Source organism: Amyelois transitella, chromosome 3 (genome assembly GCF_032362555.1).
Source record: "Amyelois transitella isolate CPQ chromosome 3, ilAmyTran1.1, whole genome shotgun sequence".
Classification (NCBI taxonomy): Eukaryota; Metazoa; Arthropoda; class Insecta; order Lepidoptera; family Pyralidae; genus Amyelois; species Amyelois transitella.
In genome coordinates this window covers 1,206,528-1,234,455 of record NC_083506.1, presented here as the reverse complement: position 1 = coordinate 1,234,455, position 27,928 = coordinate 1,206,528, and the positions used below count along the sequence as shown (strand labels likewise).

The following is a 27,928-nucleotide window of genomic DNA, read 5'->3' as shown; positions in this document are numbered from 1 at the left end:
ACTATGATTTCCCTCGGTAAATTATTCTTATAGTTTATGATATCAGCCTAAACTAACTTAAGTAGAAAGAATTTAGATGAGCCCTTTTAATTTTTTTCCCATGGTAATCCAGTCAATTCCAAGGTAATAAGTAACTATAACATATTCTATTAATGATTGTAATTTACCTATCTAGTAACAATGATCGACGTCGTTCGTTGACCGGAACAGGCGTTAAAAAAACAATATACTACCGATTCCCATGGGAAACGGATGTTTTCCCGCGGTAAAAAGTAGTCTTTATGTTGCGCCAGGCTCTAAAATATGTCGGTACAAAATTTCAACCAAATCCGTCAAATAGTTGCGGAGATTAATGGTGCCTATGTATAAGCATAGAATAGTGTTCGACGTGATTCTTTAATTTGACATAACTTTTTTATTTATGAACAGATTGACATGAAACAAACACTAAAGCATAACTGAAGCATACCACAATATATTCGTGAAAATTGCATCCAACTCGGTTCAGCCGTTTCTGAGATTAGCGTGAACAGACAAACAGACAAACCGACAAACAGACAAACCGACAAACAGACAAAAAAAAAGTTAATTACGTTTTTGGGTTCGACATCGACATAACAATAACCCCTGCTATTTTTTTTATTTTTATTTTCAATGTACAGACAGCACTTTTCTACAATTTTATTATATGTATAGATAGATTGTAATTTACCTATCTAGTAACACTGATCGACGTCGTTCGTTGACCGGAACAGGCGTTAAAAAAAACAATATACTACCGATTCCCATGGGAAACGGATGTTTTCCCGCGGTAAAAAGTAGTCTTTATGTTGCGCCAGGCTCTAAAATATGTCGGTACAAAATTTCAATCAAATCCGTCAAATAGTTGCGGAGATTAATGGTGCCTATGTATAAGCATAGAATAGTGTTCGACGTGATTCTTTAATTTGACATAACTTTTTTATTTATGAACCGATTGACATGAAACAAACACTAAAGCATAACTGAAGCATACCACAATATATTCGTGAAAACCGCATCCAACTCGGTTCAGCCGTTTCTGAGATTAGCGTGAACAGACAAACAGACAAACCGACAAACAGACAAACCGACAAACAGACAAAAAAAAAGTTAATTACGTTTTTGGGTTCGACATCGACATAACAACAACCCCTGCTATTTTTTTTATTTTTATTTTCAATGTACAGACAGCACTTTTCTACAATTTTATTATATGTATAGATATATATACTGGTTTCTTTTTTGTCCACTACACTGTTCACACCCCTAATGAATTTTCCAGTGTATATTTTCTCCCCACTCCCTCCAGCACATGTCGCGTTTAATATCCTTGCACACGATTACCATCATGTCTCGTGTGATCCCGACACAGTTGAAGCTGTTTTAATTAAATCGCATGCTTTTGTGCGCTGGCGACGGGAATGCTGAATTTTGTAGCCATACATTTCATTTCACCCTGAAACTTTCCGAATTGAATTTTACTCTGGAATAGGCGACGCTTTTCCGCGCGGAGTGACATACGACGCTTTTCCACGCAGTTTCCACTTTTTAGTACATACATATGTATCACGTCTATATCCCTTGCGGGGTAGACAGAGCCAACAATCTTGAAAAGACTGATAGTTCGTTCAGCTGTTGGGCGTAATGCCGCACACTTTTTAGTGCTGCGTATATTTGCGGTTTTGGCGTGACAAAGTAAAGTCTCTGTCTAATCCGTATGGGCAAAAGACGAAGACCTATTAACCAGTAGTTTTATGTTATTTGAAGGCACTCTTTGTGCTTATGTAGTGATGTGCATTATAATTTTGTTAAGTACGGCCGTGTCAGCGTAAATCCTTGTAAATTTTCCGCAGAAATTTCGGAAAAGTTTATGTTATAAGTTAAAGTAAGTAAACATATGTATTATGCGATGTTCATCGTATTTCAAGCAGATTTCTACCTATTATAAACTTAAAATTGTGCAAAATTGGTATCATATACAAAATTTACATACGACTACGAAGAAAAACTGTAGGATTATGAATAGTATTTGAAAATCAACTTTTGAATACTCCAATTGTTTTGTTAACTCTTATGGTTTTACAAAATGGATACATTAATTATTTCACTAAGAACATTCAGAAATGGAGACATGCATTATTATACGATGAGTAGGTATCATATATGTACGTATATTTATACAAATGTAAGTATTTCTTTGTTATACTTATACGTCACGTCAAGGTTAACATTTTTATTAACAGCGGTATATTCAAATTGGTACTAATCACGTTTATCCAAATATGTACAGAGAATTTGTATACCTAATTACATAGGCATTTAGTGTAAATTTCCGCATAATATGTCATCGAGGTTTTGTAATATGTTTAAATACATACATTTAGTTTAGGCTAACTTGGGATTCTTCTTTTAGGCTATGAGCTAGTAACCTGACAATATTTAAATCTCTATTCCATCCTTTTTTTACTGACACCGGAGGTCTCAGGTTCGAATCCCGGTCAGGGCATGAATAGAAAATAACTTTTTTTGATTGGCCTAGATTTTGGATGTTGATATATATAAGTATTTATTAGAAAATATAGTATCGTTGAGTTAGTATCTCGTAACACAAGCCTCGAACTTACTTCGAGGCTAACTCAATATGTGTAATTTGTCCTGTATATATTTATTTATTATTGAGCCATACAGCAACTTGGCTTCTCAGGCTTTGCGAGATTGTTAGCTCTACCGTGTATGGTTTAAAAACGTGATAGAAAGAATTGGACCACTCTCCATCTCTTCCCAAAGATTTCGTAAAAGTCGACTTTCAGTCAGGATAAAGACATGATTATATGTATGTATGTAAGTTTAACTACAGTAGTTTTTACGTAATGAAATTTCACTGACTGAATGACTGATAGTAACATACGGCCGAAACTAGCGTTTAAAGTTGAAATTCGCACCATAAATTTGGGACTTCTTCACAAAAATTCGCAAAATTTTCACGGTAACAAAAAAAAACACAGGATTTCTCGAGAAGAAAGCCTATTATTAGAAGGATTATGATTGTTATCAGATAAACTCGTCAATTAACTGAATGATGTAAACGCCAATCAAAATTTACGTCTTCACGCAGATTTGGAGAATTAAGACTAAGAACGATATTTTTATCACGTACTAGAGGCCGCCCGCGACTTCGTCCGCATGGAAACCCTATCAATCCCGCGGGAACTCTGGGATAAAAAGTAGCCTATGTGTTATTCTGGGTCTTCAGCTACCTACATACCAAATTTCATGGTAATCGGTTCAGTAGTTTTTGCGTGAAAGAGTAACAAACATCCATACAAACTTTCGCCTTTATAATAGTAGTAGGATTAACTCTCTTTGGCGTTTTAGGGTGACCAGCTTCTGTCCGGGAATTTAGTACCATAGGAATATAAAAAGAATTTATAAGAAAGACCAACAACAGAACCGTCTGATTTCTGGCACTTTAAAATAGAGCCACTCTATATCTTTCCCGTGGATGTCGTAAAAGGCGACTAAGGGATAGGCTTATAAACTTGGGATTCTTCTTTTAGGCGCTGGGCTAGCAACCTGTCACTATTTGAATCTCAATTCTATCATTAAGCGTAACAGCTGAACGTGGCCTATCAGTCTTTCAAGACTACTGACTCTGTCTACCTCGCCAGGGATACAGACGTGATTATGTGTGTGTGTGATAAAGACTTTGATGATTTAGTCTTGATCTCCCTTCATTGAACTCACTTCCGCCATGAAACCATCCAATGATAGGTGGTTTTTGAATCTTGTAATAATTAGCTCTGTATTGCTGTGTTTATACCACGTAAGGGATAAAAAGTTGTATGTAATGTATGTATGAAATGAAAAGATAATTTTTCTCCCCCCAGGGCCTACGGATCACGACCATAATCGGCGCGTTCGGGACATGCGCGGGCGCATGGCTGAAGGTGTTCTCCGTGCCCCAAGACATGTTCTGGCTCGGCTTCCTCGGCCAGACGGTGGTGGCCGTGTCCCAGGTCTTCATCCTGAACGTGCCGCCAAGACTGGCAGCGGTCTGGTTCGGCGCAGACCAGGTCTCTTCCGCCTGCAGCGTTGGGGTCTTCGGCAACCAGGTGAGATGTTATTTTACAGAGGTTAATTAGAGTTTCGAATATCAATGTCATTTGCATTGAATGATTTAGCGGAATTATAGATTGGATTTACCTAGCTGAACGTGGCTTTTTAGACTTTTCAAGACTTTTGGCGATGGCTGCCACATATGGGATATAGGTGTTTGAAGATCAGATTAGATGAGTATTATAAACAGAGAAAAATACTGTTTGATTAAACCAAACTTGGCTAATAGGAACTTAAAACTTAGCCAAGACAGGTTAACGACATACATACATACATATGGTCACGTCTATAGCCCTTGCGGGGTAGACAGAGCCAACAGTATTGAAAAGACTGAATGGCCACGTTCAGCTATTTGGCTTAATGATAGAATTGAGATTCAAATAGTGACAGGTTGCTAGACCATCGCCTAAAAAAGAATCCGAAGTTTGTAAGCCTATCCCTTAGTCGCCTTTTACGACATCCATGGGTAAGAGTGGTCCTATTCTTTTTTGTATTGGTGCCGGGAACCACACGGCACCCATATAAAGTACTAGCTGTGCCTGCGACTTCGTCCGCGTGGAATAGTTATTTAGGGCATCATTGAAGCCCTCAAGGATGAATAAATTACGCCGTTTTTTATCCACATTTTCCATTATTTCTTCGCTCCTAATAGTTGCAGCGTGATGTAATATAGCCTAAAGCCTTCCTCGATAAATGGTCTATTCAACACAAAAATAATTTTTCAATTCGAACCAGTCGTTTTTGAGCGCGTTCAAACAAATAAAACAAACAAACTCTTCAGCTTTATAATATTAGTATAGATTATATGGAATTTAACACCTTGACGACATTATACTCGTAACTAGGTACGAGTATAATGACGTCAAGGTGTTAAATTATTTTCGAATGTCCCTCAATAATCAATGTTTCTCAAGAAGTGTGCCCAATCCGAAGCAAAGGGTCGAAAGTGCCCTTTTCAATACAAAGTCCCCTAAAACAAAGACGATCCCTTTATCCCGGATCGCTGTGAGTATGCTAATGAGCTGGTTCCCGACACTTAATGGGGAAACTTCTGAACTATATTTGAGGAGACACAGCTTGCTTCTCATTCCTTAAGAAGTTTTGCTAAATTTGGAGAGAGAGATTGGACTTTGTCATACATACATTATCATCTCGATTGTCTCCCATTGGGGTAGGCATAGACTATGGATTTCCACTTGCTACGATCGTTACAGACCTCTCGCACACTCGACGTTACTCTTTAGATGCATATTCGACGATTGCGTATATTCTTAACATCTTCCTTTTTTAATACATTCAAAATTTTGTCCTTGAAAGTTCGAGGAGTCCTGTCCCGCTTTATAAATAAAATAAATATTTAAAAACTGCATGGATGGATATATATGGTAAGACAAATATTATGTGTTTAGGATTATAATAAGGAATATGGAGATGTTTGATTAATCTAAATTTATATAAAAGAAGAAAGTGAATGACTGACTGATGTATCAACGCACAGCCCAAGTCGTTGGTTCCAGGTATTTGAAATTTGACGTGTAGGTTCTTTATGTGGTCTAAGGGTGATCTGCACTAAGAGAGAATTTCCCAAAATTCCCGCGGGAACGGTAATTATGGTGAATTTTCGCCATAGCCGCGGGTGTTCTCCAGTTACTTGTATAATTAACAGTTTTAGTAAATATTATAAAAGCGAAGAAAAGAAGCGAAGAGGAAGTGTGCAAAGATCGTGGCAAGTGGAAAGATGTAGTCTCTGCCTACCCCTCCGGGAAAGAGGCGTGATTTTATGTATGTATGTATGTAAATCTTTTTAAAATATTTTTAGTTTATTTACGTTACATTATTAAGAGCATGATGAAAATAATAGCACATTAGGTGTGTCACATTAGAAATACAAGCATTCGAATTCATTCTATATACTTTCGACAGTGCGTCTCCTTACCAATTTATCTCTTCCATAATACGGTAAGTACCTTCCGAAAAATAACGAGGCTCACCAATTACCAGTATATTTTTCTCGTCGATATAATTTTATGAGCGTTGCCGGGCGGAGATATCTTCGGGACAACTCAGGGCCCTACTATGAATCTGAGTTTAATGAATAAATAAGATATATACTCGTATACGGGATAAATTATAAGGATCGAGTTAGCCACGAAATAAGTTCGTAACTAGAGTAACAAGATACTAACTCAACGATACTACTCGCAGTAACCCACCTGACGCGTAAAAGAAAAAAATTAAATATCTACTGACACATGCTTCACAAAAGCAGCGATGTATATATAATAATAAGATATGTTTATTTTGTACTTATACGTTAATATTAAGTAGCAAACCAAACATAAATTATTTCTTTGTTTTCTAAAGTATATAGTATTGTGGCGACATCTCTTGGCCATAAGAGAATAACAATAATCGCGCAAGGTAAGTTTTCACGGATTGAGATCCATATTTGTAAATTGACGTCCGATGAAAATGCTGCAGTGTAGTTTGGTCCACCGCTTCTTCTACAAATGCGCTTTGGAAGCGGTAGTAATTATAATTAAATTTAAGTGATGTGACGTCAAAAAGTGATACATTGTATCCAATTTTGAAAATAAATCTATTCAATTCTATTAAAATTCATCTTCCTTAGTTGCCATTATGTTTTTAAAGGTAACAGGAAGCCTTTTTTTTACTTGTTTCGAATACCTACGTCCTACGAATTTCGTTGCAACTCTTAGAGTAAGGGCTCATTTGATAGGAGTGCCTACTTACTGGTAAATTTTCAGGAATATTTTGCTCGCTGCCAGGAACAGATAGTGGGATAGCTGTCGTTTTATTAATACCAGTAAAATTACGGAAAATCTTTATATAAAATGTTTTCTTTGAGACGCTGGTTTTTATCTTAGTATTGCCATACCGAACTTATTTATCTTAGTATTGAATGTACCTTGATCAAATCGGAGACGTTCTGGCAAAAGGTCAGGTCAAGTCAAGAGTACCTGAAACCGTCGAGTATGCATGAAGAGAGTTATGAATGTGAATGAAGCGAAAGAAGTGTGCAGGGATTGTGGCAAGTGGAAAGATGTGGTCTCTGCCTACCCCTCGGTGTAATAGGCGTGATTAATGTATGATATGCAATTTACTTTACCTAAAGATCAAATAATAAATAGAATTTAAGTATTTATAATCATTTTAGTATTTTCAAAACTTTGGCCTGTGTCCCCGGCAGCGCCGTGTGGTTCCGGCAATGTCGTGAAAGGCGACTAACGGATAGGCTTATGGGATTCTTCATTTAGGCGATGGTCTAGCGACCTGTCACTATTTGAATTCAATTCTGTCACTGAACCAAACAGCTGAACGTGGCCTGTCAGTCCTTTCAAGACTGTTGGCTCTGTCTACCCCGCAAGGGATATAGACGTGACAATATGTATGTATGTATAACATCTAAAGTAAGTAGTTAAAGTAATGATAAAAACTAAGATAATATACATTACACGTGCACTTGACAATGTTTCAGCCAATGAATTCTGTATTATTGTTTCAACCATAAAACATACAATGTTATTAAAGAGCTACATACTACATACATTAAATATCCCTTCGGGGTAGACAGAGCCGACAGAAAGCAGATCTGCAAAGACTGATAGGCCACGTTCAGCTGATATTCGGCTTAATGATAGAATTGAAATTGATAATGAAAATTAACCGGTTTTCATTCGTTTAAAGTGGGCGAACACGGGGGGCGTATCTAGTTCCTTTAAAAGAGTAAACAAATCAATCTCATGTGTTTTACGAGCGGATGCAGTCATAGCATCTGAGATGTGGGTAATAACATAATATAACATACTAGCTGTGGCCGCGACTTCGTCCGCGTGGAATAGTTATTTTGGGCATCATTGAAGCCCTCAAGGATTTTCCCCGTTTTGTTTCACATTTTCCATTATTTCTTTGCTCCTTATATTTGCAGCGAGATTTTATATAGCCTAAAGCCTTCCTCGATAAATGGTCTATTCAACGCAAAAAGAATTTTTCAATTTGAACGAGTAGTTCCTGAGATTAGCGCGTTCAAACAAACAAACAAACTCTTCAGCTTTATAATATTAGTATAGATTTCTGACTAGCAATCCAATGTTCTTGTGGTTGTCTGAAAGCTTCATAATATTAGATAGTATAGATAATCAAGTCTGTATCCCCTGCGGGGCAGACAGAGCCAACAGTCATCAAAAGACGACTGAAAGACGACATTCAGCTGTTTGGCTTAATTATAGAATTGAGATTCATATTATAGTGACAGGTTGTAAGCCCATCATCGCCTAAAAGTCTCTATCCCTTATAGATATATATTTGAGATTCAAATATTGTGACAGGTTGCTAGCCCATCGCCTTAAAGAGGAATCGCAAGTATATAAGCCTATCCCTTAGTCGCCTTTTACGACATCCATGAGAAAGAGATGGAGTGGACCTATTCTTTGTTTTTCTATTGGTGCCGGGAACCGCACGGCATGCGGGTAATTCGTGCAATACTATACTAGAACTGAGTGCGGTTGCCACATTGGGAAGCGTTTATCCAATTCGTAGCCGGGAGGGTCTGCTCCATTACCGACTTGATTGTGTCGCAGAAACAATCCACGTAGTAGTGGGTGTTGATTGTTTTTTGTCTTATTGAGAACGAGCGCGCCGTGTGGTACCCGGCACCAATACAAAATAGAATAGGACCACTCCATCTGTTTCCCATGGATGTCGTTAAAGGAGACTAAGGGATACGCTTACAAACTTGGGATTCTTTTTTAAAGGCGACAGGCTAGCAACTTGTCACTATTTGAATCTCAATTCTATCATTAAGCCAAATAGCTGAACGTGGCCTTCCAGTCTTTTCAAGAGTGTTGGCTCTGTCTACCCCGTAAGGGACGACATCCATGGGAAAGAGATGGAGTGGTCCTATTATTTTTTGTATTGGTGCCGGGAACCACACGGCACGGCAAATACAAATTATTTATTTATTACAAAGACCTTATATAATCAATTCCGGTATGAATCATGATATTAAACATGCCAATTATGGACCAGAAGTAAGGTCAACAAGGAGGATAAACAATGCCAGAAGTAATGGCTATCAACCTCTTGACTTGATCCATTGTAATTTCATAGATAGTCACCCGTAAAAACTATTTCTCAGTAGTCCACATCCTTATTATTAACGAAGAGAAAATATTTGTACAGTAATTGTTTGTTGGTAACGAATAAACTCAAAAACTACTGGACTAATTTTCACGAAATTTGACACAGATATAGAATGGACGTTTGAAAGTGACATTAGCTGTTTTTATTTGGAATTTTCCATCTATACTTGATATATATTAGATATAGTCACTGCCTACCCCTCCGGGATTCTATGTACCTACCTATATGTCGTCGACCGATCGTAGTATTGGCCAGACATTGATATGCCCGATGAGATGTGATACACCGCCACTTTCTGATCCGGCCAGTGTGTATTAATTTACAATTGTATTTGTAATTTTAACAATTACAATATGTAAAGCTAAACAGGCGGACTTAATGCTAATAGCATTAGCTAACAGTCTACCATTGATAATGACAGGGTTGCTTGTCATTGCTAGTCCACCGAAGAATTCCAAGTTTGAAAAGCAAAAATATCTTATACCTATATAAAATCCTCGTGTCACAATGTTCGTTCTCGTACTCCTCCGAAACGGCTTGACCGATTCTCATGAAATTTTGTGAGCATATTGAGTAGCTCTGAGAATCGGCCAACATCTATTTTTCATACCCCTTAATGATAAGGGTTGTTGTCCATCCTTAACATTTGTTTTTTTAACTAGAAATTACTTTAAAAATATTTATATGGAAAAAAACTCGTTTGTCGGGACAGCTAGTACATTGTATTAATTTTAGTGGACAGTTTGAGTTAGTTATTCATATTCTTAACTCTTTATTTTTCAACTAAATTATTACCGGTAGGTAGGTACACATGTCACGTTTTGTAAATAAGTATGTACTTAAGTATGTATTTGTCGTGCACTTATTTCGCTACAATGAAGCGTTGGAACCTCGTGTTTTTATCAATTTAAATAGATCAGCATTTATAGTAGTTTTTTGGCAAAAACTTGTTTTTACTACGCTTTTATTAGCTTGGGTTGTATGTATGTATGTATGTAACGGAATCTTTGAGCTTAATTTTCACTGATTTCTAAACGTCTGATCAACTTGGAACTTTGCACACGTATCAAGGACCGATGACAATGCAATATTTTGATAAGAGTTTCTCATTATCCTTATTAAAACTTCCAGGATTAATAAATTCATTTTTACATCCTTCGTATGAGAGTAAGAGAGACAGAGATAGCACCAGTGCCAGTAATCTCCATACAAGAAACCAAGAAGTTCTGACGTATAAGGAGTCCAAAAAGAGATGTAATATTTCAATATAATGTTACTACTAACCTGAGGCTTTTTTATTTCATCGCATCGCTCCATTTAGAATTACCATTAGAAACAATAGTAGAATTAGTAGAATATTTTAAAACAATAAAAAATATATAAGTAATAAAACAAGAGTAATAAATGAAAATTGAACAACTAAATTTACAATAATACAAGAATAAAGTTACTACCTACAGAACTTTGCGATATTTAATACGTATTTAACATATTAATGCAATTCTTGAATTAACATTAGGTATCTTTTGCCTATTTATAATAGCAACACTGTAATACTCGTTTGGATAATGAGTGACAGTTTATTTATGTCAAATAAGTTTTGCAGTAAGTTTTGATTGAATTCGATTCGTACCTACACCTGTAAACTTTCTTTCTGTTTTTTTATACCGGTGCCTGTGTATTTACCTATTTGCACTTTGTTTTGTGCTGATAACTTGTCGTTATTTGGAGTTTGGAATCTACGTTGAGTCGAGCTCTGTTCTTCCGGATATTCGTGTGATTTTATCATCTGAGATTGGACTCTGACTGTGTTCACTGTGTTGTGCAGATATTTTGAGATAGGACTCCTGTAAAAAGTACCTGATTATTTGAGATAGGAGTCCCAAGTTTGTGTTTGTTTTTGTGAAAGACAGATTTTACAACAAAAGTGCCACGATGTCTTCAGATAAACATTGTTGCGTTCCTGGTTGTAAAGGCAGTGGAGGTATGTTTGAAATATTTTTGTTCCTGTATCAATCTGCCTCTTAATCTTGTGGTTTGATTCCTGGCAAGGCCACAATCGAAAATTATTATGTTTGCTGGATAGTCAAAAATATTATTAACAGTGATTTATCACTATAAAATTCTTTTCAACTGGGTTTAACAATCATCATACAAACATATAATCACGTCTATATCCCTTGCGGGGTAGACAGAGCCAACAGTCTTGTAAAGACTGATAGGCCACGTTCAGCTATTTGGCTTTAAGATAGAATTGAGATTCAAATAGTGACAGGTTGCAAGCCCATCGCCTAAAAAAGAATCATGATGATGAGAATATTATGAGATTTAATCCAATCAGGCCACATATAACTTAAAGAAAGTTAGTTGTGAAAACCTCGGGCGATGGGCGCATGGTTGCGAAAGTCTTTTCTAGTAAGATAGTTATACTAGAAGTGTTAACTTCCAAAAAATAATTATATAAAAAAACTAAATAACTACGCGTTTTATTGCTAATCGAACTAAAAAATAGAAAATAAATAATAGTTTAAAAAAAACTAAAAAACTACGCTTTTATTGCTAATCAAACTAAAAAATAGAAAATAAAAATTAATGACAAAGGAATTATAAAACAGTAGAAGCAAGTCGAACAATCAGTTATAGTCAATTGCCTCCGATTAAAATTATAACAAAATTAAATTTATAAACAAAACAATTTAAATCTGAGTAAAAAGCGTGGGGTGCCTGATGTAGTAAATATTAAAATCATTCTATTAGCATATATTTATGACAAGAGAGTTATGAAAATGAAGTAAAATGCACCCCACGCTTTTTACTCAGATTTAAATTGTTTTGTTTATAAATTTAATTTTGTTATAATTTTAATCGGAGGCAATTGACTATAACTGATTGTTCGACTTGCTTCTACTGTTTTATAATTCCTTTGTCATTAATTTTTTTGCACATTACTTTGTAGCCAACTTTATCTTTATTTAGTAGTAAGTACTTAATTCAAAAAGAAAACTTGCTTTTTGATAATTTTACTGTGTAGGTGTAACATGTCATAGAACATGCTATACACGTGTTAGTGTTAGCATTACAAGTCTGCTTCTCTAAATAGCTTAAAAATATATCATTCCCCATTTCGCCCAGATGAATATTAAATTGCATATTATGTAGGTCAACTTATGTGTCGGGTTTTTTTACATTGTTGTATATATACATAGATGTAAATGGAAAAGGTGATGGGGAAAGACATACATACATATAATCACGTCTATATCCCTTGCCTATGGGGTAGACAGAGCCAACAGTCTTGAAAAGACTGATAGACCACGTTCAGCTATTTGGCTTTAAGATAGAATTGAGATTTAAATAGTGACATGTTGCTTGCCCATCGCCTAAAAGAAGATTCGCAAGTTTATAAGACGACCCCTTAGGCGCCTTTTACGACATCCATGGGAGAGAGATGGAGTGGTCCTATTCTTTTTTTTATTGGTGCCAGAAACCACACGGCACCACGGCACGGCATGAGGAAAGACTTAAGCAAAAAACAAGAACGAATTTAGATACGCTAATGAAAACCAAATTCGTATGCATAAACTTACCTACTTAGTACAATGTTTACATTGAGATCATTCAGTACCTATACGTTTTGTACCTGTTATCATTCCGGCCTTTATTACAGCGAACCAAAAAAAACATTTTTAATCCAAATCTATATTCGATGGATAATATTTTTCGTTATAAAACCGGAATGAACGAAAATACAAAGCTATTATTCGATTTTTTATCACGATTCGCGCAAAAAAATATTTGTTATGATCTAAAATAAAAAAGCTACGGAATCAAAACAATTTAAAGATAGATTTGTTGCTGTACCTACTGAGTGCAATTTTTTTTTGCTTGATTTGGTTATTATCTTAGTTCTATCTTTTCATCAAACAATTGAATAGCAATTATCACAGAAAGTAATGATCAAAATTTTAGTTGCTTAATGTGGCTTCTCTCCAGTAGGGAAGAAATATCTTCAGAAATGCCAACGTAAACATTCTAACATTTACCTTCCTGCATGAAACAAATGGGTGTCTATCAGAGTACCTACATTGAAACATGCGTAGAATCACATCTCTCAATGAAGAGAAAAGCTTAAACTTAACATTCTTTGCTTTTAGGCAATGAGATAGCTAGCAACCTGTAACTAACATTGATTTTCGCGTTATGTCACCTCTGAGTCTAGTAACGTACATACACACATATGGTCACGTCTATATCCCTTGCGGGGTAGACAGAGCCAACAGTCTTGAAAAGACTGAATGGCCACGTTCAGCTATTTGGCTTAATGATAGAATTCAGATTCAAACAGTGACAGGTTGCTAGCCCATCGCCTAGAAAATAATCCCAAGTTTATAAGCCTATCCCTTAGTCGCCTTTTACGACATCCATGGGAAAGAGATGGAGTGGTCCTATTCTTTTATGTATTGGTGCCGGGAACCACACGGCACTAATGGTCTAATAACGTATGGGATAAAATTGTGACACATATTTGTTTTTGCAACATCTCTGCGCTGCCCGATCATAGGATACTTATAACATACAATTTACCTCTCTGCGGCGACATTGTTTTGTGTCAATGCATTCAGATGGGCCGTGTTGCGAATGCCCGGCCATTATTAACCGGTGCCACTGATGTTTGTAGCTTTATCGACCGGCGCGTTTCACGTGGAACACAAACATCGGTATTGGAAATTGGATTTTGTTATATTGTTACGTGTTATGTGACTGGAACATATGATCTCGTCCATATCCCTTGCGGGGTTGACAGAGCTAACAGTCTTAAAAAGACTGAAAGGCCACGTTTAGCTGTTTGGCTTAATGATAGAATTGAGATTCAACAAATAGTGACAGGTTGCTAGCTCATCGAGCAGAATACGAATACCAAGTTTATAAGCCTATCCCTTAGTCGCCTCTTACGACATCCATAGAAATTACTTTGGTGCCGGGAACCACACGGCTTACCTCAATATTTGAATCGAGCGATGGGCTAGCAATCTGTTACTTTTTGAATCTCGATTCTATCATCAAGCCAAAAAGCTGAACGTGGCCTATCAATCTTTCAAGAATGTGGGCTCTGTCTACACCGTAAGGGATAACGACGTGACTATATGTAGGTATGTATTTCATTTTTCATCAGTTCAATAGCAAAGCGCTAAATATGCAGGTATTTTGCAAATTTTCGAAGCATTGTGTGTGTGTGTCAGGCGGTTATTAATCTCGGGGCCTGTTATCATCGTCCACAAAAGGTCGTTAAGTAAATTTATGAGGTTTACCTACGTTTGTGAAAATTCACACCTAAAGGTATGAAATTATAAATATAGAGGTACAATACTTACCTTATAAAATTATTGGGTACAACATAGATACTTACATACCCATAATAATGTCTATATCCCTTACGGGTAAGACAAAGCCAACAGTCTTTAAAATACTGATAGGCCACGTTCATAGGTTGTTTACCTATGGCCTATCAGTCTCTTCAAGACTGTTGGCTCTGTCTGCCCCGCAAGGGATATAGACGTGACTATACGAATGAATGAATGATCAAGAATACGCCTACTTAGACAGTGGTGGAAGTAATCTGTCTCAATGTGCCAGTGTCAGTAATAATTTATTTATTATGTAGTAGGTATGTTGTTAATCTCGCAGTAATGCTGTCACTTAACTAGAGTGACAATGCATTTGCAGCGGCGGTAACAATAAAATACAATTAAATTATTATACATATACACGCAGTGGAATCGAGGGAATTACCTGATACTAAGCAATTGGTATTTTTTTACTACGCTTTTATTAGCTTGGGTTGTATGTATGTATGTATGTAACGGAATCTTTGAGCTTAATTTTCACTGATTTCTAAACGTCTGATCAACTTGAAACTTTGCACACGTATCAAGGACCGATGACAATGCAATATTTTGATAAGAGTTTCTCATTATCCTTATTAAAACTGCCAGGATTAATAAATTCATTTTTAGATTCTTCGTATGAGAGTAAAAGAGACAGAGATAGTACCAGTGCCAGTAATCTCCATACAAGAAACCAAGAAGTTCTGACGTATAAGGAGTCCAAAAAGAGATGTAATATATTTCCATATAATGTTACTATTAACCTGAGGCTTTTTTATTTCATCGCATCGCTCCATTTAGAATTACCATTAGAAACAATAGTAGAATTAGTAGAATATTTTAAAACAATAAAAAATATATAAGTAATAAAACAAAAGTAATAAATGAAAATTGAACAACTAAATTTACAACAATACAAGAATAAAGTTACTACCTACAGAACTTTGCGATATTTAATACGTATTTAACATATTAATGCAATTCTTGAATTAACATTAGGTATCTTTTGCCTATTTATAATAGCAACACTGTAATACTCGTTTAAGAAATGAGTGACAGTTTATTTAATATGTCAAATAAGTTTTGCAGTAAGTTTTGAATTCGATTAGAAAACCTGTAAACTTTCTTTCTGTTTTTTTATACCGGTGCCTGTGTATTTACCTATTTGCACTTTGTTTTGTGCTGATAACTTGTCGTTATTTGTAGTTTGGAATCTTCCGTTGAGTCGAGCTTTGTTCTTCCGGATATTCGTGTGATTTTATCATCTGAGATTGGACTCTGACTGTGTTCACTGTGTTGTGCAGATATTTTTTAGATAGGATTCCTGTAAAAAGTACCTGATTATTTGAGATAGGAGTCCCAAGTTTGTGTTTGTTTTTGTGAAAGACAGTTTTACAACGAAAGTGCCACGATGTCTTCAGATAAACATTGTTGCGTTCCTGGTTGTAAAGGCAGTGGAGGTATGTTTGAAATATTTTTGTTCCTGTATCAATCTGCCTCTTAATCTTGTGGTTTGATTCCTGGCAAGGCCACAATCGAAAATTATTATGTTTGCTGGATAGTCAAAAATATTATTAACAGTGATTTATCACTATAAAATTCTTTTCAACTGGGTTTAACAATTATCATACATACATATAATCACGTCTATATCCCTTGCGGGGTAGACAGAGCCAACAGTCTTGTAAAGACTGATAGGCCACGTTCAGCTATTTGGCTTTAAGATAGAATTGAGATTCAAATAGTGACAGGTTGCAAGCCCATCGCCTAAAAAAGAATCATCATTATGAGAATATTATGAGATTTAATCCAATCAGGCCACATATAACTTTAAGAAAGTAAGTTGTGAAAACCTCCGGCGATGGGTGCATGGTTGCAAAAGTCTTTTCTAGTATGATAGTTATACTAGAAGTGTTAACTTCCAAAAAATAATTGTATAAAAAAACTAAAAAACTATGCGTTTTATTGCTAATCGAACTAAAAAATAGAAAATAAATAATAGTTTAAAAAAAACTAAAAAACTACACTTTTATTGCTAATCAAACTAAAAAATAGAAAATAAAAATTAATGACAAAGGAATTATAAAACAGTAGTAGCAAGTCGAACAATCAGTTATAGTCAATTACCTCCGATTAAAATTATAACAAAATTAAATTTATAAACAAAACAATTTAAATCGGAGTAAAAAGCGTGGGGTGCATTTTACTTCATTTTCATAACTCTCTTGTCATAAATATATGCTAATAGAATGATTTTAATATTTACTACATCAAGCACCCCACGCTTTTTACTCAGATTTAAATTGTTTTGTTTATAAATTTAATTTTGTTATAATTTTAATCGGAGGTAACTAATTGACTATAACTGATTGTTCGACTTGCTACTACTGTTTTATAATTCCTTTGTCATTAATTTTTATTTTCTATTTTTTAGTTTGATTAGCAATAAAAGTGTAGTTTTTTAGTTTTTTTTAAACTATTATTTATTACAATAGAGAGTACTGAAAAAAAATATTGTATCCCATTTACTCGGACTACAGAGTGTTACAAAAACTTAAGTGTTCCATCCATCTTGATTGAAATTGAGGAACATAATATGATCGAAGACCATGTCTATCTAAACATCCTACTAATCCTACTACTATTATAAAGGCGAAAGTTTGTATGGATGTTTGTTACTCTTTCACGCAAAAACTACTGAACCGATTACCATGAAATTTGGTATGTAGGTAGCTGAAGACCCAGAATAACACATAGGCTACTTTTTATCCCAGAGTTCCCGCGGGATTGATAGGGTTTCCATGCGGACGAAGTCGCGGGCGGCCTCTAGTATTATCAATGCGAATGTTTGTGAGTACGTCAGGATGTCAATATAGATGTTTGTTACTCTTTCACGCAAAAACTACTGAACTGATTACGATGAAATTTGGTATGTAGCTGAGTACCCAGAATAACATATAGGCTACTTTTTATCCGGGAGTTTCCGCGGGATTGATAGGGTTTTCATGCGGACGAAGTCGCGGGCGGCCTCTAGTTAGTAATATATATAATACAGGTATTCAACGCACGCGCACCGTAGGTACCTTCATTTTATCTCGCTCGGTGACAGATCATTGTAACGTAATTCGAAACGTCTGAAACAAAATAAATGTACATAAGTTGCATGCGCATTTAATACTTGTATTATTTACAAATAGTGTAATACAAGAAAAAAGTTAAGAGTTATAACAAAACATTACAGATGTCGTCAGTATACTCTCTTCACATTCATTCATTCATATAATCACGTTTTATATATCTCGCGGGATAGACAGAGCCAGCAGTCTTGAAAGACTGATAGGCCACGTTCAGGCTTACTGATAGAATTGCGACATTCAATAGGTTGCTAGCCCATCGCCTTAAAGAAGACACCCATGTTTATAAGCCTTTCCCTTAGTCGCTTCTTACGACATCCATGGGAAAGATATGAAGTAGTGGTTATATTCTTATTTATATTGGTGTCGGGAACCACACGGCACTCGACTCTCTCTCTCTTCAAGTTTGATAAAAATATTCCTCTATCCTCTTCCACAGCTTGGTGTGGCAGTCGGCTTCTTCCTCCCGCCGATGCTCGTCCGCGCCCAGGGTACCATCGAGGAGATCGGAGCCGACTTCCAGCTCATGTTCTACCTGGTGGCCGGGTTCACAAGCGTGCTGTTCGTGCTGATACTGCTGTGTAAGAGACCTGTTTACATAAGTACATATGGTCACGTCTATATCCCTTGTGGGGTAGAGCCAACAGTCTTGAAAATGCTGAATGGCCACGTTCAGCTATTTGGCTTAATGATAGAATTTAGATTCAAAAAGTGACAGGTTGCTAGCCCATCGCCTAATAATGAATCTCAAGTTTGTAAGCCTATCCCTTAGTCGCCTTTTACGACATCCATGGGAAAGAGATGGAGTGGTCCTAATCTTTTTTTGTATTGGTGCCGGGAACCACACGGCATTACTTATAGATGTGCTTTTTCTGCGTGAAACATTAGAATTTAATTGTTTTTCTTCTACAATCATCGAAGTAAGAGCTGAAGGAATTTCGTGTGTGTGGCTTGCCTTTGCAAAATTCTGCTTATAAATGTATCTTGCTCTCATCAATCTTCATATTCACGCCTAAGGCAGGAAACCATTAGGAGACTGACGATTACAGAACATTTTAATCCTGGTGTTTGTTGCAAGATATTTCTCGAAAGCAGCTCATCTGCGTTTGTTTAAGATGCTACAACGTGACATTCATTAGAATTATACGGATTATACAATATCTCTACCATTCACAAACAGTGCTCTTTATAGCGGACTGGATAACAGCGTCTATAAACCAAATTATACATAATTCGTTGTAGATTTAAGTTTTTGTTCATCACGAAAAAAATAGATGAAAAACATTAGTTTATTAATCTGTTGAAGACAGATCTACTTCCGTTCTATTTGATACTGCAGAAAAGTGTCAGGATTAGAGGTACATAACAATTGAAAAGAACGCTGCGCTCGATTCAATTCAAATGAGCAATTTATCAGAGCGATAATATCTTGAGCTTCGAAAATGACACTGAAGTGCAAATTACGAAAATACCTGTTCAGTTTTCTTGATAATATAAACAAATACTATATATTGATCAAAATGATTTCTTTATTTAGTAGTGAGACTATGAAATTTTGTAAGGTTATTAATAATAAGCTAGAGAGCGGCCGCGGTTCCGTCCGCGTATATCGAAAAATCCTGTTAAGTTCCGATCTAGCGTCAATTTTTTAAACTTAAAACGTTTCGATGAATCCGTGCATCCCCCAGACTACCTATATACCAAATTTCAAGTCTCTCCCAACACCAATATAAAAAAGAATAGGGCTACTCCATCTCTTTCCCATTGATCTCGTAAAAGGCGACTAAGGGATTGGCTTGTAAACTTGGGATTCTTCTTTTAGGCGATGGGCTGGCAATCTGTCACTTTTTGAATCCCAATTCTATTACAAAGCCAAACAGCTGAACGTGGCCTATTTATATTTTTAAGATTATTGGCTGTGTCTACCCTGCAAAGGATATGGACGTGACTATATGTATGTATGTTAAAATCTCTAAACCCAACGTTCTGGGCTGTGAATTGTCAGTCACTGAACAACTGAAGAGTTATTGAATAAAACTGGTTGATGTTTATATTTCTTGATAATTTATTTGCTCTGTCAGTCACTCAGTGACTGAAGAGTTATTGAATAAAACTAGTTGATGGTATTTAGAATTTATTTTTAAAGTATACCTACGCTCTTAAATCTCGTTTAAAAAATGACATGGCATTATCGCACCGACACAGTCTTCAAGAAAGCGCCGCCGAGCCCGCCGTCGGCCGCGGCCGATCTCGGCTCGAGTCTGGACTCCAACTTCCTCCAGTCCATCAAGCAGCTTCTCACCAACCGCAACTACGTGCTGCTGCTCATCTCCTATGGGCTGAACGTGGGCGTTTTCTACGCCATCTCCACACTGCTCAACCAGGTCGTGCTCAACCACTTTCCTGTAAGTTTTTATTGTCCAATAAAATATAAGTGTACAGTGCCGTGTGGTTAACGGCACCAATATAAAAAAGAATAGGACCACTCTCATCTCTTTCCCATGGATAAAAGTGTATTGTATATCTGTAAGTTACTTAATTAATCATTACCTAAGTATTGTTACAGATTGCTTCTTTGTTGTAACATTTTGTTGAATTAACTTTCTTTCGGTTTACTTTTTATCCGAAAGTTATCCGATTCGAGTAAGCTTCTTAATTAGTGGAAGCGAAGCAAAAGGCAATTAATTGCGCGAAAAAAAAAAGCACCTTTTTTTAAATTTCATTAACTTCGTAAATATTTTACAAATCCGAAGTTTGGTTTTGAAGCCAGGTCAATTCTAAGGTAATGAAAATGCCACGAAAATCTAGCCAGTTTTATTATTTTGGAACAAAGACTTACTTTAAATCGAAATTATTATGTAACCTCAAACAATATTTTACTGTTCAAATACTTAAATAGCTATATTTTTTCACGAGAACGTTGCCCAATAACCTTGGTAAGTAGTTAATACATAACACAACTCACCATCTCAAAATTTTACACAATTAAAATCTTACGAATTAATGAAGAATCTGATGGTGACGGGAAAAGTGGGGGTAAAAAGGCCTAGAGGCCGTAGTCCAAAAGCGATGGTCGGATCAGATCTCTGAGAGGTTGGAAACACAGATCAGCGCCGCGCTACACCGAGCGACGGATCGCAGCCAGTGGAAACTGTTGGTTGACAGTCAGGAGTCACGATTCTCAGTAATGAGTAACCGATTAAGAAGATAAAATCTGACGAAATATTTCCTTACATTTACAATTTTCCCAATACATTTAATGAATTGACTCCTGTCTTTTCATAAACTATAACATTGTTTATGTTATTGTACAGAAGTGATGGGTGAGGCAGTTAGTGTGATTTATGAATGCATGTTTACATAATGCGCAGGACAGAATTACCATCTGACTACCTGCTTATTATCTTGTTAACTGACTTTAGTCGCTCGTTCATTAAAGAAATAAAATTGTTGATGATTATTTCTTAAACTTAGGTATGTATGTACCTACCTAAATTATTGTCAAGATACCTAATAAAATGCATTATTGAGGCGGTTTGACAGTGTAAAGCCTCTCAAAACGGTGTATTCCAAATTCAAAATTTTTATTCATTATTATAGGATACTTCATATCGCTTAATAATTGTCGAAACGTTTGGTTTCACAACATTGGTTGACGTCAAATAAATTACTTAAAACTAAGTTTACTGCCGCTTCCAAAGCGATGATGATGAACCGAAGTATGGAAAGCGAATGAAATAGGAACAAAGACATTTACATGTAGATGTACACTTACAGAAAAACCTGACTCACCCAATCCAGGATCCATGGTCAAAGGCATACCCCGGGCTCCTCTTCAGAGTGGTGAGGATACAACCGGGATTTAAAAAGCGCAGGAGGACTATTACAGAAATACGAGATATGAAATACTGTTATAGATATAATTTGATCTTATATATGAACGGTATTCAATTACCTATTACTCTTTCTTACGTTATTAAACCGATCAATTCCTGATCCAATAAGTATTAAAATATCTCTAATAATAAGATCGGAAAAAAAAAAATTTTTGATCAGTCATTATGAAAGTATATAAAAAAATCCAATTTTTCATCCTACAGTTTTTCCTGCCTATACAAATACAAATAGTTCGATGAGTTTAAAATTTAAATGAATGTAGAAATTTCACAGCGAAATAGCTGTTTGACCGGAATCAATTTCACGAGGAATTCCAATTCGTTTGCGTCTGCAAATTATTATTAAGTACATAGACTACTCACATAACTAATTAAGTACTTTTTCTATACTTAGCTCTTTGTAAATACAGTTCCACACTTGTTCACAACTTGGGATTGTTCTTTTAGGTAACACTAGCAACTTGTCACTATAAGAATCTAAATTACTCCATTAAACTAAGTATATAGCTCAAAGTGCCTCCACGACACTCTGTCTACCACTTAAGGGAGAAAAACGAGATTATATGTATGTAAAACTGTAAAATGTAATTTATATTTTTTAACCATACTTATTAATGAAACTTATTATGATGAAACATTGGGCAACATTTTTTAAGTAACTACTTTTCAGTACAAAAATTTTATCACCAGGGTGCGAACGCGGACGCCGGTCGCATCGGCCTGGTCATCGTGGTGGCCGGCATGGTGGGGTCGGTGGTGAGCGGGATGGTGCTGGACAAGACCCATCGGTTCAAGGAGACCACTTTGGCCGTCTACGCCGCCTCCGTGGTCGGCATGGTGATTTTTACCTTCACCTTGGACTGTGGCGTCATTGCTGTCGTTTACCTTAGCAGCATTATCCTTGGGTAAGTTTACAGAATCTATATCATCTTAGAAATCATTGCAATCAAAATTGTCTCCATATTTGATAATCATCTCTTCATCGTGAATCGAGACTTATGCATCGATGATGTGGCTTACTTTAGCAGCATTATCTTTGGGTTACCTAGTGGGAACAGTAAGATCCATCGGTTCAAGAAGACCCACTCTGGCAGTCTACCTCGCTTGAGTAAGAATTCTGGACATTATAGATTGAAAGAGATTAATTCAATGTTTATATTCAATAGTCGAACTTCATCTTCAATCTAGACTTTAGATTCTCTAATGCCATTAGCATTAGCATTATCATTCTTTGGTAATTGGGAATATAAAGAAGACCACTCTAGCCAACTACGTTGTCTTTGTGGTCAAAGATTTATTAATCGAAGTCTTCACTCTCGCTATACTGGGTACCTACCTATACGCAGCCACCTGTGTGGTTAGGATATTCACTGGCTGTGGTGTTCTGGGTATTGTTAAACATATTATTATCTTTATCTCGTCTTGAATTAGGAACACATTTTTTTCTTACTCGAATATTTTTTCGTCAATTTTTCCTCACCATGAAAACCAATCAATAACCAGCTCATAAGACATTATATACGACGATGTACCAGATTAAATCAGTTGCCTCTTTCCTTCTCTCTCACAAGAGGGTAAACTGATGGAGATACAACACAGTTGACAAATAGAGTAAACAATTTAGGCGGCCCATTTCCGTAATAAGATTTCCCTCGTAGAGCGGCTAAATGCACTATGAATAAATTATTATATTATCTACATTGTCAGACATGTTCCTTTGTCCAAATAGATTTATTTCCTTGAAAATATTATTTGCTAGATACTTACTTACCTACTTTGCTATTTGTATTTAGATGCGACCTACAATGTTTTTTTACTGATTTCTTATGAATCACTCGTTTCGTGTTTTAAGTTTATTTACCAGTTTGTGATTTCATTCTGAACAGACATAGATTTCGAGGGATAGGTATTCGTGTTTCAGGCAAACAAGTAACTGGAACGATCTTTTTTTGGTGATAGCACAATTTTTTTTATCTACTCTATATTTTATTGGAAAAAAAATCTGAAGTAAATTTTTAAGGAATAGAAAAAGGTATGTTAAGCTGGTTTGGTCATGTGGAGAGGATGAATGAAAAGAGGTCGACTAAGCAAATATGCAAGGAGAGTGTGGAGGGAAAGGTCGGAATGGAAAGGCAAATGTATATTGATCAAATTAAGGATGTCCTGGCAAAGGGTCTGGTCAAGGTCAAGGTCATTGTAGGTACCTACACGAAACCGCTGAGCATTCATGAAGAGAGCTATGAAGGTGGATGAAGCGAAAGAAGTATGCAGAGATCGTGGCAAGTGGAAAGAGTAGTCTCAGCGTACCTCTTCGGGAAAGTGGCGTGATTTTATGTATGTAGGTATGTAGTAATTTTTTATTCGCTTGCACTGCATAAAAAGTGTGAATTCAAAAGTAAGTATTAATGTAGGTGCCTCTTAATTCTACTTCCAGCTTCTTCATGACCGGGTATCTTCCCGTGGGCTTCGAATTCGCGTCGGAGGTGACTTACCCCGAGCCAGAGGGAACTACGTCAGGCATCCTCAACGCTGTGGTACAGGTGAGTTGACAATTACGTTATTTGTTTTTTTTTATTAGAAAGTAGGTACTTAACATTATACATAGGTATCACTCTTAATTTGTTACCTTTTACGAGGCAGGTAACTTATTGTCTTAAATAGAGAGGTATTAATTAACATATTGTACCGCAAAGGTAGGCCTCTGGTTCCCATAAAATTAAGTTAAGAGTAGGTTCTTTTAGGTGATTATCTTTGAACTACTTATGTAGTTACTAATTTCATTTGTTTGTTTGAACGCGCTAACCTCAGGAACTACTTGGTTCGAATAAAAAAATTTTTTGTGTGGACTACCAACACCATTTATCGATTAAGGAGCTATATATAACATCACTCTGCAAATATTAGAAGCGAAGAAATAATGTAAAACGTGAAAAATAAACGGGGTAAATTATTCAACCTTGAGGGCTTCAATGATGCCCAGAATAACTATTTCACGTGAACGAAGTCGTGGGCGGGCACAGCTAGTGATTTATAAAATACTTAACTAACTCGTCATCTCTCATTCCAGATATTCGGTATGACGCTTACACTCTCTTACGAGCAAATGTTGGCCACCATCGGCGACCGCTGGTCCAACCTGGTCCTCTGCGCGATCCTGGCCCTGGGCACCGTCATCACCGCCCTCATCAAGTCTGACCTCCGCAGGCAAGCGGCACAGAGCAAAGGATAAACGCGAAAAGTAAAGAGGTTGTCTATAGTTTTGAACAGATTAATAATAATGTTTTTTTTTTTATTTTTTTAAATATTGAGGCTTGTAATAATTAAAATCTCTCTCTTCGTCAAGTTCTCAGTTGTGAACTCCGCCACAATGCTTTGGGCCTGAGGGCGGAGGGTTTTAAAATAAATAAATAGGTATATTTAATACCAATAAAAGAATACATAATATACAGATGAGTCCAGCCACCCACAGTCATTTCACTTTAAATTTACTAGCAGTTGTACCTACAGAGACTTTGTTGGTGAATGAAGGCACCATATTTTGTTGATCAAGGAATGTCAAGGATATATATATATGGGTTGTGGTTTTGTGTGGCTAATAAACTGGATTAAAATAATCACCTGAATTTTGTAGGCTTACCTACATCTACAGATTAATATCTGCAATACAGAATTTTAATGTAAATACGACATTATGTAAGCCCATTGTATAAAATAAGTGGCTGTTATTTATCTAGTCTATGGAACAAAAAGAGATAAAACCCAGTTTTTCAACTATATTTACGTTAAAATATTTTAATGGTAAACAAATACCCTTATACATATTATATAATAATTCGTTCAAATAAGGCACTTGGTTTGGATCCAATTAAATATGTTTTTTGCCTTTTGACGTAAGCATTTTATAGCATTGTTTTTAGCAAAGGTGTCTATAATCGATTTTTTTGTACAAAATACCTACCTAGTACGCGTCAAATAACATTACCTAAACGGTACATTAAAAATAGGTAGGTACCTACCTACTTTTAAACATATTTTGGAATTTTCCGCACAACTTTGTGATTTTTTTTTGTACGTACATATTTACAATTTTTTTTATGGATACTTGTTGAAATATGTGAATATACTTCTATCTAACAATGGTACTTTGGTTTGACCAAGGTCAAAAGATAAACACTCTAAATGTATGTGATTAGGTAGTTTAAAACGTAGATTTTTAGAGAAAATGTTAGGTAGGTATATGATTGAGCTAATGGAAAACGAGACAATAATTGTGTGAATATGTTAGTAATTATAAACAGAGTAGTATTTTGCCAAAATAATTATTAAAGAATTTTCGGGAAGATAAGAACTATAAATTTATTCATATGAAACGATATTTTTGTGGCGGTATATCTAGTTGATGGGTTACAATAATTAGGGTTACAAATTACAAAAAAAATCTAGTGTTGCCTGAATCCATTTAAATTATAGTAGGTTTATAGTATGTGTATGTATAATTGTTACATACCTACTAACTTGATTTTGGCATTAACAAAATTGGCCATAAGTACTAAATAAAAACAACAAGATATAATTCAAATCAAATAAGTAATATACTATTATAATCAGCATAATTTGACTTATTTTTATAAACGTTACGTTTTACTGCTTGTTAAAACCGTATACATTTTCGAAACAATGTCAAAAGATTTCTTTGAAACTTGATAAGAGACAGGAATAAATATCTTAAGATTTACAAAATTTGTAAAAGCGGTCCTATCTTCCTAATAATGTATGCGTAGGTGATAATAAAATTGTTGAAATTTGCCTATGATTACCCTAAGTGTCATTTACGTAAGGCTTGTGATTTTTTTTAGTTGAATGAATACAAATTACTTAGATATTATAGCAATGATAAAATGTATGTTAATGAGTCAGTATTAAAACTTGTAAGCAGGTACCTAATGAAATTTATTTTATGCCTAATTTTTTAAAGTTAAATCTGTAAGCATAGGTACTACTATTTTATTTAATATACCTTAAATGTAAGTAATGTAAATACTTGAAGAATTTTTTTGTTAATTTATAAGGTTTATCTATTTATTTCATTCGCCGCTACTGGTTTTATGGTAGAGAAGCTAAACTTACAACAAAAATAAACTTGATCGTTTGATAAACGATAAGAATGAAAGAAAGGAGGTGCCATTCGGGTTACATCTTTTAAAAAGCTTTAACGTTGCGTATTACTACAGTACCCGTAGTTACTTATAAAGTTGATGTGTTTTAAACAACTGTTCTTTGGTAGGTATGTAGACAAATCAACGTATAAAAAATTACAACAGGATGATAAACTAAGTTGTTGTCCTTATAGAAATTTTATTGCCATAAATATACCTATTCAGGTTTTTTTATCATAGTACTACGGCGACACTTTGTTTTGGATTATGTAAATGATTACGGGGTACCTTACATCATAACTTACCTTCAATTCATTTATCAAAAATAGGAATAATTAATAAATGTCAATGTGCCACTGAAAGTAAAGGAATCAATTATGTTACTTTTAAATCAAAATAATTATCAGAATTGAGATGCATTATTAAATTAACTGACTAAAAAAGCTTTAGTTAGCGATCGTTTAAATGAAATAAATAGTTGGTACCTTTAGTTATCTATGTAAAAGTAGAAAATAATTAGTACCTACCTACCTAATTTATTATTTTACTTTTATGTATATCGAACGATAATATGTACCAATTGAAAAACCCCTAATTTTTTGGTAATTTCGTTGTTTTATTTTTGGAGCGTTTTGCGGTAGATACATATTGGTGTTTAAGTAGGTATAATGTTTAGTGTTATAATATAGTTAAATGTTGATGGACCTTGCAATTTTATTTCGGGTGCCCTAAAAATATCTACGAAATTCTGTCTACCCACACAAGATTTCACGTCTTTTGTTTAGCCTATACATATAGGGTTGACCTTAACATAATGAGTATAATGGTCATCCCTTATGCTTGTGAGGCCTTTGCCATTATACGCCACTAGAGGCCGTCCGCGACTTCGTCCGCATGGAAACCCTATCAATCACGCGGGAACTCTGGGATAAAAAGCAGCCTAAATTATAGGTCTTCAGCTACCTACATACCGAATTTCATCGTAATCGGTGCAGTAGTTTTTGCGTGAAAGAATAATAAACATTCATACTGACATCCTGACATACTCACAAACTTTG

The 27,928-nt window shown here is 35.6% G+C and overlaps 1 protein-coding gene across 2 annotated transcripts in view; it reads left to right on the top strand.

Annotated features, from left to right (window-relative positions):
• The window catches only part of LOC106133369 (uncharacterized MFS-type transporter C09D4.1), a 62,633-nt gene extending 35,059 nt beyond the window's left edge, over positions 1 to 27,574 (top strand). For both annotated transcript variants that reach the window (XM_060949664.1, XM_013333073.2), the window contains 6 exons: positions 3,909 to 4,133; positions 18,258 to 18,399; positions 20,024 to 20,223; positions 22,405 to 22,619; positions 24,149 to 24,254; positions 24,782 to 27,574. In XM_060949664.1, the coding sequence (XP_060805647.1) occupies positions 3,909 to 4,133; positions 18,258 to 18,399; positions 20,024 to 20,223; positions 22,405 to 22,619; positions 24,149 to 24,254; positions 24,782 to 24,943 (1,050 nt within the window). In that variant the 3' untranslated portion in view covers positions 24,944 to 27,574. The remainder of the gene's footprint in view (positions 1 to 3,908; positions 4,134 to 18,257; positions 18,400 to 20,023; positions 20,224 to 22,404; positions 22,620 to 24,148; positions 24,255 to 24,781) is intronic.
• Positions 27,575 to 27,928: the final 354 nt, after the last annotated feature.